A 13,025-nucleotide genomic window follows, 5' to 3' on the forward strand; every position below is an offset into this window, starting at 1 on the left:
TACCAAATTGACTCCCTTGCTGTGGCAAAGAAAATAAAATTTTCTCCAATTTGTGGTGCATTTATTTCGCTATCAACTATTGATTTGAGATATATCTTTAACAGCTAGAAACAAAAAAGGATTGAACTAACGTGTGCTATATATTTATCTATATCGTGTGACTCAAAAATGATTATTTGCACACTTGACTAAGTAATTTTTTAGTTGACCAATAATTACTTCTATAAAATCACTTTTTCATCATCATATTTGTCGTAATCACTCATTTCCTCAAGATAATTACTCATTTTCTTTTCACCAAATGAAAGCAAAAGCACGAACTTTCTTTGCATGTACAATCGCGCGCCTCGTTATACACAACAATTTAAATTCTAGATATATTGCATTTGGACGAAAAGTATCTTTTTCGAACTCGAAAAGATGAGCAAAATCACAACAACTAAAGAAGGGAGAACAAAAATAAATTCCACTAATTATCCGAAAAGAAAAGGGTAAAGAAGGAAAAGGACAGCGCAAGGGGCGGCGTCTCCTTCTGGAGCGAGCGTGAGCGTGGAAGGGAAGGACCGTTAAAAATGGCGAATTTAGGGCTTTTCCTTCACTCTTCTCCTCTTCCTCTTCTTCTTCGCATGCCATCATCGTCTGCTTCTCCCGAAAGAGGTCTCCCTCTCCCTTCCCCACGCCAGCCACGCCGTACCTGACCAGGAGCCTTAGATCAAGCTCAAGCTCAAGCTCTCGTCCTCGATCCTCCACTCCCTCTCCTCCCTCCCCTCTCTCCTCTCGTCTTTGCATTTCCGTCGCGGAGGGGGGCCCTCCGGAATCTCGCGAGTAAGTTGGCCGCCGCCGCCGCCGCCGCCCGCATTTTCCGCGTCGCTTCGCTCGATCGCTCGCGCGTCGTCCGGCTTGCTCCGATTCCCCTCTTTGGGTTCGGACGCGGGGGGTGGGGGGCGTCTAATCTCTCCGATGCCGGCTGCGCGATCTTTTTTACGCGAATGCCTGTTCTGTTTGTGAAAATCGAGTCTTGCTGCGGCGGCGCGTTCGGTGTTGTTATTGCTTCGTTGACTGAGGAGTTGGTGATATCTCTGCTTCTTGTCGCGTGGTGGGTTTTGTTTCAGGTGGGCGAAGAAAAAGATGGCGGACCCTTCCAAGGTGATCCACATTCGCAACGTCGGTCATGAGATTTCCGAGGTATCTGCTTTTCTCACCATAGCCGCGCATGCAAGTTTGATTTTTTTTCATGGTGTCATTTGGTATGTCTGAAGGGTAATCATGTTCGAGTACCTAACTGTACGTCTGACGACTAATGGCAGTCAAGTCGAGAATGATTTTCTTGTTCTTTTGAGAAGTGGATGAATATAGAGGAGACGTTTTTCATTCAGTAGTTGTATCTTGACGTTTTGAGTAATGTGTGTCTTGGTATCTGCTGTTAAGTTTTTGTCAAGAATCTGTTGTGAAGAGCGTGCCCAGTAAATTCTGTAAGATTTGTGGTCGATACTTGTATATAAGTAGAGTAAATGCATTGATTGCTAATATGTTGCCATTTGCTGTCAGAACGATTTGCTTCAGCTATTTCAGCCGTTTGGAGTCATTACTAAGCTTGTGATGCTCCGTGCGAAGAATCAGGTCCGACTACTGTTAGATATGGCTCTGGGAATTATCCATTTTCCTTTAAAGCTAAAAGATGCAACTGCTGACCGTTTGTTTCTGCAGGCTCTCCTCCAAATGCAGGATGTACCATCTGCTATCAATGCTATGCAGGTTTACACCAATGTTCAGCCAACAATCAGGTATAATTATTTTGGTATCAATGAGCCTTTCTTTCCCGACATGCGAACTTCTCTTTTTGCCTGCTTCTGCTGATTATTGAGGGAAACCTCATTTTCCCTTCTTTTACAATGATATGAATTTTTTGTAGCTGTTATAAACAGCTTGAAGTGCTATTTTTTTTTTTTTGTAATTTAGGGGTAGGAATGTATATGTCCAATTTTCATCCCATCAAGAATTGACTACTGTGGACCAGAACACTCAGGGTCGAGGAGATGAGGTCAGCGGCTTTTTTTCTTTTATCTCTTTGGAATTTACAGTGCACTTTGGTTATTTGATTGATTTGAGTTAGCATCTTTTTTGGCGACATCTTTTTTCTGGGCTTAGAGTTGTTATTGAAACCAGAGTAGAATGGCAAACATCAGTATAGCTGTCCTCGAGAGACTTCCGCAGTTTATCTTTTGTGATCTTTCTGCGTCTACGCTATCTGTGTCTATTTATCAGATGGAAAAAAATCAATTTGTTATCCCCGAACTTCTTGCCTGTAGATGGGCTGCACGGGCATTTTTCTGGAATTTGTCAAGCCTGGCCGAACACTAATACTGGAGTAGCATAATTGTAGCGTTGTAAAACTTAATCATTCATTCGGCTGATTAACAAAAAGATGATATTTCTTTTGGAAATAACGTAACAATCTCTTCAGTGTGAATGGCAAGTGGAGAGAAGCTGTCAACTGCCCCAAGGTTTAGTGTCTCTTGGGTAGGACTTGAGTTTACCTTTGCCTGGAGGACTTGGATGAGCCGGATCAACTTTTAGATAGATCGAGGGATGATTAAGGGCAAAGATAGATGGAGGGATGAAATTATACAGTTAGATTTCAGCCAATATCCAGCTGTAAAGAGTTCAAATATCAAAAGCTGTTTGACAAATTAAAACTAAATAAGCATAAATCGAATAATATGTTTAAAACAAGGGCTTACCTTATCTGAAGGGTTAATATGGGAAAACTCCCGGATAATATGAATGTCTTCCAGGATGGTACTTGGTGTTTTATACTTCTCTTGGTGGTAATAGTTATTGTCAATTCTTATTGATTATCCCTAGGACCGATTTCTTTGGGAAAGGAACTGAGTTTGGTGGAAATTTGTACCCTTACCCGAACATCAGCTTCAATTAAACCCTTTTCCACGTAGCTTCATAGTTAATGGTCAGATTATGGGTGAATTGTGGCATCAATCAGCAGTATAGGCTATTTCCAGCCTTTGTTCCTTTCTTAGAACTATCTCACTCTATTGCATCATTATGAACTAGCTATCGCATCACAGAGTAGAGCAGATTTCAGGGTAGAGCAGGTATTAGTTCTTGGTAGGTAATTGTTGGACATTGTACTATATGCCATGCCTTTATTGTTTTCTTCCTTGCTTATCACTCCTCGTGTTTCTTGGGCATTATCGTCTTTGTAACTGGAATCTGGTGATTTCAGTGCTACCACGATAATTTGTATTCTCGAATCCTTCTTAAAATAGGTAAACAAGGTATATACACGATGAGATAATGGGCTCTGCCTTATGAAGCTGCCACCAGATGCAGCTTCACTTTAAAAGTTTAATAACTTTGTTCTTGAAGACTTCTCGGAATATTCTGCTGATGGAATGCACATAGAGGATTAAGTTTCCTGATGAAACTGGCAAGATATGTAAGCTATAAAGATTCCTTTGGAAATTTGTTTGAGGAGCTGAGCAAGTATAGTGACATCAGGAACTTAAATATCTGCAATGATATCGCTGACCACATGGTAGTTTTCTCGGTTTCTGCTTAGCATATCTCCAGAGCGAATGAGAATATTTGACGAATTTGCTTCTGGTGGTCTGCCATGTGGAAATTTCGAGTTTAATAACTACATTAAATATATATCTCTGCAGTTTTCAAGATGAACTTCATCATTTGCATATGTAGGAGCATATTCTTTCACTGCTTTATGAAAGAGTAGAAACATAGCTCATTAAGGATGAAATGAAAGACATAGAGTCTTCTCTGGGAAGTCAAACCTGTTTCATTTTCAGTCCAGTTGCTGGAGTGGCTGGGGTGCATTGGCATTTATTTATTATAGCCAGGGAAAGTTCAATAAAGAGGAAAGGGAGGAGATAACTTGCTCCAACCCGCATTTCTTGTCTTTCCAAAATCTTTCATTATTGCTTTCGATAGAGAGCTTTCTAAGAACAATGCTTTCGATGGAGAGATTGTTACGAACAATGTTTCGCGTAGGACATTCATAAATAATCTTTTGTGGTGCTGCTTCTTTTCTCTACTATTCTTTTCTATTTATTCTCTTCTCTCTCTTCTTTCTCTATGTCGGTCTACTCTGGGCACACTTCGGATGCACAGCCAAATCGAATTCTCTTAGTAACTATACATCACATGCTATACCCTATAACGGTGGAAGTGCTGCATCAAGTGTTTTCTCCTTATGGATTTGTAGAGAAGATTGTCACCTTTCAGAAGTCGGCTGGTCAGCTTCTACAAGTTTCTCTCTCTCTCTCTCTCTCTCTCTCTCTCTCTCTCTCTCTCTGCATTCTTTTCTCCTAGCACGTTGTACTTTAGTTGGATGGATGATACTTATTTAGGTGGGTTGTGCCCGAACTTTCTTTTTTGGGCAATCGCAGTACTTAACAACCCTATTTGAGTTTTCCACGTGACGTGTTTGTCCCACTTTGATCTGCTAGTTCTTCATGCACATCTGCAATGCATTTAGCCATAAAGAAGGCATATTATCTATGTCACTTGTTATCATTATTTGTTCGATCTAGCCCTTATTATAGACAGTATATGCATGTGTCAAAATATGTATAGATAGAGAGAGATAAATATTGTGCTTTATATTCTTAGGTTTTCAAGCCCTTATCCAGTATCAATCACGACAGAGTGCTGTTTCAGCTATAACGTCTCTTCAGGTATCTAAAAGTCCCTTATTGTGGCAGTCCTTTAGTAAGGGGCATCATGTGGCACTTCCCATAATTGCTTCTGGCAGGAGAACTAATTCTTGATACCACAGGGACGTAATATTTATGATGGTTGTTGTCAGCTGGATATCCAGTACTCTAAGTATGTCCATATCCTTAGTTCAAGTTTTAATTTTCTTTGTTATCGGATATTTCTGGCCAACAGGCTATTAATTGCTCATGATTGTTTTCCCTTGACTTCTGAATATTAATTTAGCCATTTCTGTTTTGCAGCCTTGATGAGTTGCAAGTGAACTTCAACAATGAACGGTCAAGGTAACTTGGCAGCATAGGGGAGTGTTAATTTTATGTATTTGTCGTTTTCATCATTTGTGGTTCATCTTTATCCGCAGGGATTTTACAAATCCAAGTCTGCCTGCAGAACAGAGAGGCAGATCATCACAAGTATGTCTGGCTGTGGTCCTGCCATTAATATTTGCAATTTTTTTCTGAAGCTCTTGTGATACTGAAAATATTTCTTTGGTCATGGTGAAGCAAGCTGGATATGGTGATGCTGGAGGTATATATGCTTTTCCAGCTTCTGGAGCCAGTTCAGGTAAACTTTTCTAGGAACTTAGGGTCAGTTAGAGACTATTCTTTATATGTTTTGTGCCGCCATTCACTAACATAAACTTTCTTTCTTCTTTCTTTTTGGCTCTTCTGTTGGTCCTCCAGTTGCATTTCCACAGGTGAGATATGATCTATATGCGAGATAACTTTCTGTTCATGGTAGTTGTGTACAGTTGCTGGAGTATTATTGTATAATCTTTGTATGTTTGTTCTTCTTTTGCCACTCTCCTCACTCAATAAATTCTTGGCATGATGCATAAAAATGTGTTTTTACCGTGCACTTGATTGACAGTAGCATCTTTTATGTGTGAGTAAAATAATGATCAAACAACCCCTTGAACTTTTGTGAGCGTGCAGTGTGATCACTTATACTTTTATTTGGTCTGATTTTGATCCCTCGGGCACACACTTACACAGAAAGCATCTATACATGAGTCGGGTACCTTTCTTTTGAAGGTTGTCAGTTGTTAGAATACTCTCTTAAACAGCCTCCAACGGAATGATTAGGATGGAGGGAGAGGGTTTTTTCTTCTCTATTTTTTTGCAGGGAGGAGGGTTGGTGGGGTGGAGGGAGGTTTTAGCACGGATAAAGGTTTGAAACTTCTTGCATGGAATCATAAAAAAGACTGAGTTCAGAAAGGGTTCGGTTCCATGGAGTAAAAGAAAACGCCGGGAACAAAAATAGGGTTTTTGTCTTGGAACCACTGGACTGACGGCCTGCACCATACCCATCACGTTGTTGTGACATTATCTGATCTCTCTTCTGATGTTCTCTCTGTATTTTGTGCTACTATAAATCTTTGATGGTGCATTGACTTTGTCTCCTATTCCTCTCATCTAGGTGCCCAATGCTGCAGCAATTGCAGCTGCCTTTGCAGGAGGCTTACCCCCTGGAATTAGCGGGACAAATGATAGGTGTACTGTCCTTGTCTCCAATCTTAATCCTGATGTAAGTACTTTTCTGATTTTACTTGCCGCCTTTGGTAGCTTGTAAAGTGATTCAACTGTTGGACCATTGAAAACACAATTTCTTATGTTTCAGGGAATAGACGAGGACAAGCTTTTCAACCTTTTCTCTCTTTATGGAAATATTGTCAGGATTAAACTTCTTCGAAATAAGCCAGATCATGCACTCGTTCAGATGGGTGACGGCTTCCAGGCTGAATTAGCAGTACACTTTCTAAAGGTTAGATCTGATAAACTTATCAACTGCACTTGTGCTGTTAAGATGAGGATGAGAAAATTCTTTTCTAGAACCCTCCCTAGTTGTAGGATAGAGCAAATTACTTCTTCTCCCCGGATCTTAATAGTTGTATCTCTTTCCACATGGTTGAAGTAGTATAATCTTTTGCTTCCATTGTTTTAATTGGAATTTATATACTGTTTTGAAGTAATTGACGGAGTCGTTTTTATTTGCTTTGTTTGGTTTATTATTATCCCCTTCTCTGGGTTCCTCGGATGAAGGACACATATTTTTCTTCCCAGCTGCTATGCGACTGGATAGTGAGGCTTGTTGACTTTGGGCTGTGGTGCATATGGAATATGTAAAACAGTCTCAAATGACGATGTGCATTTCACCTTCAGGTCTCAGAATCACAGAAACTCATGCACTTGATAGATTTCGTTGGTGTGAGTACATTGCATCTATAATTTAACCACCTAAGAAGCCTTTTTGATGTTGTGCAGTTAAAGCCTCAAGCAAAGAATCTCCATAATTTCACAGATTGATGAACTTTTGTCCAGTAGAAGTATGTCAGTAATCTTTACTCTCACAAGTGCTCAATGGTCCACATGATGGAGTTTCTTTGTCATAAATTCTCTTCAGTGTTATGGTCTGCTGCACATGTTTTAGGGTTCAGCCGAGCTTAGTTTTGGTACATTTTTACGGCAAGTAGTGTTATTAAAATTAACCCAAAAGTACAGAGAATATTTGAACACTTCTCCTTTTCTTTTTGCCAGAATGAGCATTAGTTGCTTCTGAAGTCGATCGAGTTGGTCTCTAAACGGGCTTCAACTTATATTTGTGGCTAATAGGAAATGCTATGCAACATCACATGATTGTTTAATTTTATGAAATTGTGTTTGCTTGAATTTGATTGAGAGCTCTCTCTTTTGACGTGAATCATTTCCCTGTAATCATTATTTTGCATCGGTTATTATAGAAGTTTGTCAATAATCTGGGAGCTGTTATGTGAGCTATAGGGGGCCATGCTTTTTGGGAAGCGATTGGAGGTTAATTTCTCGAAGCATCCAAACATAACTCCTGGTGCTGAAACACACGAGTATAGCAATTCGAATCTTAACCGCTTCAATCGTAATGCGGCAAAGAACTACCGGTACTGTTGCTCTCCTACGAAGATGATCCACCTCTCCACTCTTCCCCAGGAGATTACGGAAGAGGAGATTGTGACACTCCTAGAGGAGCACGGTACCATTGTTAGTACCAAGGTTTTTGAGATGAACGGGAAGAAGCAAGCCCTAGTTATGTTTGAAACTGAGGAGCAAGCCACCGAAGCTCTTGTGTGCAAGCACGCCAGCTCTATGGCAGGGTCGATAATCCGAATTTCCTTCTCTCAGTTGCAAGCTATATAAGGGAAGATAGCAGTTTGAAGTGATGATGATGATTGATGTCTGCTGCATCGGACTTAGTTTTCTTAGGACCCTCTGTTTAGAGGATCTGTTAAGGCTGTTACTATCTGCATTGTCTCAATCACGTGATGAGAATTTAATGGCTTCTTGCATTAGAAGGTTGCTCTCTACGATGAAGGCTCGGTCGAATTCTTGTCTGCTCTTGTACTTGTACCAGCATTTCCGTTCCTGTATTTTATGCCAATCTCCAACCTTTGTCGAACTGTTAACCGTACTTCTTCGATTTTCGGGAATTTCCTAGCTAAGCTCTTTTATTCTTACCTCTTTATCGAAGCAATTTGCGTACATAATCCTTGCTTTGGCGAGCTAAAAGGTCAATAAGGCTATAGCTAGTCTTTTGGGGATATGATTAGATGGGCTCTTTGTATTTCTGGCATCCTTTGCATTTGGAGATTATTGAACTTCGTGTCTTCCTCTATTTCCTTGAACTTCCGTGTGTTTAACAGCATTCTTGAACACACCCAAGTAGGACGGGATCGATATCATTTGTGAAATCAGGGATTCATGGTTTTAATGTAGGTTTTTCCTTTGACTGCTGTTGGTTATTTCAATATTTTTAAATTTCTAAAGGAATACGTGATTTAATATTCAGAATGGACAAGATATAGGGGGTGTTTGGTTCAGCTTTGGGAAGGGATTTTGAGCCCCGAAAGCCCCTTCCCAAAATGCTGGAGTGTTTGGTTCAGCATTTGGTCTAGCATTGGCCAAATGCTAGCATTCCACGAATGCTACTGTTCACCAATATTTTTTTTATTTTTTATTTTTGGTTTGAAGCTGTTCTTCACCATGTAGCCGGCGAGGGCGGCCGGCGAGGGAGAAGGGCCGGCGAGGTCGGGCGACCACCGGCGAGCTAGATCTGCCGTGCCGGCGGTCGCCCGAGGCCAAACGACCCTCGGCGGGGTTGCACGACCCGGGCGACGGCGCACTGGGTTGCGCGACCTCGGGCGGCCGTCCCCTGAGGTCGCGCGACCTCGGGCGGCCGCCGCCCGAGGTCGCGCGACCTCGGCGGCCGTCGCCCGGGTCGTGCGACCCTCGCCGAGGGTCGCCTGGCCTCGGCGACCGGCGGTGGCGGCGGAGATCTGGCTCGCGGTGGTCGCCCCACCTCGGGTGACGGCCGCCGGCGCCATATCTATCTCGCCGGCGGCCGGTTCCGGCGATGGTAGGTTTTATTTATTTTTTTAATAAATAAAATAATTCTCAAAGTCCATTTGCAAAAAAAATTTACCAAACACTATATTTTGGCCAAAGTAGCTTTACAAAATATTTTTATCAAACACCATTTGCATTTCCCCAATGGGCTTTCACCCAAAGGTATTTACATTCCCCCAAGTAGCATTTTCAAAGTTGAACCAAACAGGCCCATAGTCATAGCAATGTAGTCATTAACTGGCATGATACATGGGATCTCTATAAATTTTTGTGAAAACTTGGCTAACTCGTATGATGTTGATTCTTCTTTTGCATTTTAGCAAATTAGTTCTCAAGATCACTTTAGCATACCTCTATTAAAATTTTGAATTAAGGTAAAAGATTGATATAAGGTTAAAAAACATATATTTCTAGAGGGTTTATCACATAACCGTGTATAAAAATAAGGGATAGCTAAGAGTATAATAAGTGACGAATTTAATAATTTAAAATTTTTGCAGAAACCAATTATGGCACAATATTTTAACAAATTGATAAAAAAAAAATTCACGTAACATCGTAGCCCATGTTTACATATTAATGATATAAATATAAACTAAATCTGTGCTAACTAAGATGCTTTCCAAGAATTGAACAACGAAAGATGCTTAATAAGAATGGAACAATGTAGGAATATCTTTTATGACATGTAGCCTATATTTGACAAATAAATAATATTATAGGATTAAAAAAAAGTATCCATCATCCTAAAAGAAATTATAATACATGCTTTACAAATAGAGAATACTAAAAAAAACAAAAAAACAACTAATAGCAAATCAATAGAGAAAGAGTTATCGATTATTACACGATCGTGCATATATGACAAATAAATATGACAATGTGCATAATCATTGATAACTCTTATGAGTAAAACCCTACATCTGGTAGAATTTCAATTATTCTATAGTTGATGAGAACAAACTCCTAAATTTGGTAGTAGTTTGTATCACGTTACAGTTGATAAGAACAAAGTAAGTCGAATAACGTATGGAAACACATATAACAAATCATTTTGTCCTATTTTTACAAATAAATGATATTAAATTATCGAGAAAAATCAACGGATATGATAACCCATATTTAACAAACAAATGATGTAAACCCGATCTAAATTAGATGAGAACACACATTCTACGTACAAATGGACATTGGTAAACTAATAAATGAATCAGCCACGAGCATAAACATTTTATTGAGGAAAAAAAATTACTTTAAAAGACTCCATCGTACGATAGTGCATATTCTATAAATATACGACGGTAGAGGATCATTAAAAAAAAAAGTCATATAACACAATACCCTTTATCTATTTATTTTTTGGTCGTACAATACCCTTTATTTGATAAAATTAATGACATTAGAGGATCAATAAAATAATCGATTACTATAAGAATTGTAGCTCGTCTTTTGCAGATAAATGAGCATTACAAAATAAATTTAATAAAATAAATAAAAAAAACCCAATCATAAAAAAAATCATATATAATACATTTTTTAAAGGGTCATCTTATATGTTAAATTCACAAATGACCAACCAACTTAGATAACTACCTCTCCCCGCCACAAATTTGGGCGCCAAACAAGAACGCGCTCCACCTTATAAACCTCTGTTTCTCTCTCCCTCTGCCTTCCCAAATCCATCTCCATACTCAGAATTTCTCATCACAAACAACTCATACAGATTACAGAAGAGAGAGAGAGAGAGAGAGAGAGAGAGAGAGAGAGAGAGAGGGGGAGGAGGAGGAGGAGGAGGAGGAGGAAAGTGAATCAGTTTGCGAACTGTGAACGACCATTTTCAAGATTCGTCCGACCGAGAGAAAAACAGAGCAGACGAATGCACACGATGAGCTTCCTCGCTCATCTGGACTACCCTCAAGAACCACCGGAAGGAGAGCGAGCCCCGGTTCAAGAACGATCCGAAGAAGAAGAAGAAGAATGCGATGGGGTATGCCCCGAGATCTTGTTGCCCCGACCCCGCGTCCTCTGCTGCGGCGGCGGCGCCAACCCCATGAAGCGGAGGAAACTCCCCTTCTCTTCTCCTCCGCCGATGGCCTCGAACCTCAAGAAGAGGCCCTGCTGCTCCCTCCTCGACCGGGAGGACATCGACTACACGCTCCGCGGCTTTAGCAATATCACCCTCCCCTCCCTTCCCCCCTCCAATCTCCGGCGCACCAGCTCCGATCCGGTCCCGCTCGGCGCTCACAAGAACGCAAACGGGGTTCTTGCAGCTCCAAACGGTGGGGATCGCGAAGGTGTGGGGTTCGACGGCGCAGTCTCTACGTCGCCACAGAAGCTTGTGTTTGGAGTCAATCCAGCAATGGCGGCGACTCCTTTGCTGGGGAGGGGAAGCTCGTCACCGTCCTCGCTTCCCCCCAGGCCTCCGCTACAGAGGACGGTGTCGGACCCAACCCCACACCATTTCCCGGGGTCGATCAACTCGTTTTCCAGTGGCTCGAGCTCAAGCGGCGGTTGTGGCAGCGCGGAGGATAGTCCTAATTCCAGGGTCGGTCTTTTCCAATCCTCTCGATGTTCTTTTCGGTGAAAAAATGCTTGATGTCGTTCTGTTATGATGATCTGAATGTTACCCAATCGTTGGTAATTTTGATTCATTATTTTCTGGTTCTTGAATTCTCTCTCTGACCATCAAAATACTTTTTTTTTTTCTTGATATCTATTGTACGCATGTCAACCGTGAATCATGCTTTTTCTATAAATGATCTCAAGTTACTTTCGTGGAGATTGGTGTTTGCAGTCATCTGATGAACGATAGTTGTTTTCTTCCCCCTCTTTTGTCATATTTGGAACTTTTCTTGTGTTGTGCAATAGTAGGAACATAGAGCATATTCTACGAGCTTTGCTTACCTGGGCCTTGATTCTTGAGGGAAACAGAATGAAAGAAAGATCAAGTGAAAGAGCGATTGAATTCGCTTGTTATCTCGCACGTTCTGATTTGTTGATTTGGAACTCATTTTTCTTTAATGCGGGTTTTCTTTTTAAACCAATGCAGAGACTGAAGAGGATGAAGCGTTGCCTTAATGAGATGGGCAAGTGGTGGGATCATATGATGTGCGAAGCCGAAGAGGACGGGCCTTATATACAAGACAACACCCGGGGCACAGAGGTTTGATTTGATGTGCATAGACTTTACATTTGTACTGATGATCATGTAATGTCGTGGAATTTGGAGGAAGATTTGTTACTCTGATGTTTTCCTTCTTTTGTTTCAACTTGCGGACTGCGCAGCAGGTTGAGCGCGAAACCGTGCAGGACAATCAAGAAACTGTGAGCGTGGAGGTCGTTGGCGATTGCTTGTGCATTGATCTCGGTTGCACATGTGGAAAGGGCTTCCAGATTCTGCTCTGGAGAAACAAGTGCTACTACAAGCTTGTGTGAGACCCCATTTTTGTAATATTGGTCCCAAAAAGAAGGCTTTCTTAACCGAGTCCACGGATGCACATCTTACCTGAGAATTGAAGTTCTTGTTCTTTGTTTTCTTTCTTCTTCCTTACTCACAGTCTCGGCATTCTTTGATTACACTCTGTCACCGTCAAGGATCAGAAATTGCCGTTCTTCGTCGCTTTTGCAATCCTAGATGGGAATTGCCTTCCTCTGTTGCTAGTGTGAACATGGAACACAGACACTATTTGCATTCTTTAATGGTTTCCTTATGCGTACCTATTCGTTTGCCGCGAGACCATATTTCGCCCCTCTAAGAAAGGTGTTTACACTCTAATCTTCTATTTTAAAGCCTTACCAGTCGCGGTCATATTTCTTGATGTGATCACGTGCTCATTTCATAGTTTTTTGAGTGCCAATAATGTTCAGAGGCAGACGGCACTCGTCAATTTCGTGCGC

General features: G+C 41.1%; 2 protein-coding genes across 3 annotated transcripts; both read left to right on the forward strand.

Moving 5' to 3' along the window:
• Positions 1 to 533: 533 nt before the first annotated feature.
• LOC115681711 (polypyrimidine tract-binding protein homolog 3-like) lies at positions 534 to 8,239 on the forward strand. Of its 2 annotated transcripts, none has more exons than XM_056311596.1 (15): positions 534 to 825; positions 1,113 to 1,185; positions 1,549 to 1,620; positions 1,708 to 1,784; positions 1,960 to 2,041; positions 4,147 to 4,270; positions 4,648 to 4,712; positions 4,814 to 4,863; positions 4,995 to 5,036; positions 5,114 to 5,165; positions 5,256 to 5,280; positions 5,436 to 5,449; positions 6,172 to 6,279; positions 6,373 to 6,516; positions 7,533 to 8,239. In XM_056311596.1, exons 2-15 carry the CDS (start codon positions 1,129 to 1,131, stop codon positions 7,920 to 7,922), a joined length of 1,302 nt encoding a protein of 433 aa, XP_056167571.1. In that variant the 5' UTR covers positions 534 to 825; positions 1,113 to 1,128; the 3' UTR covers positions 7,923 to 8,239. The 2 variants fall into 2 exon arrangements, with proteins under 2 accessions (XP_056167571.1, XP_030461606.1); XM_030605746.2 differs by having other exon boundaries at positions 535 to 825; positions 5,256 to 5,316.
• Positions 8,240 to 10,702: 2,463 nt separating this feature from the next.
• On the forward strand, positions 10,703 to 12,666 carry LOC130138278 (uncharacterized). Its single transcript, XM_056311890.1, has 2 exons — positions 10,703 to 11,673; positions 12,178 to 12,666. Exons 1-2 carry the CDS (start codon positions 11,005 to 11,007, stop codon positions 12,295 to 12,297), a joined length of 789 nt encoding a protein of 262 aa, XP_056167865.1. The 5' UTR covers positions 10,703 to 11,004; the 3' UTR covers positions 12,298 to 12,666.
• The last annotated feature ends 359 nt before the right edge of the window (positions 12,667 to 13,025 follow it).

Source organism: Syzygium oleosum, unplaced genomic scaffold (genome assembly GCF_021117445.2).
Source record: "Syzygium oleosum isolate NSW1041296 unplaced genomic scaffold, Sole_v2.1 Sole_v2.05, whole genome shotgun sequence".
Classification (NCBI taxonomy): domain Eukaryota; kingdom Viridiplantae; phylum Streptophyta; class Magnoliopsida; order Myrtales; family Myrtaceae; genus Syzygium; species Syzygium oleosum.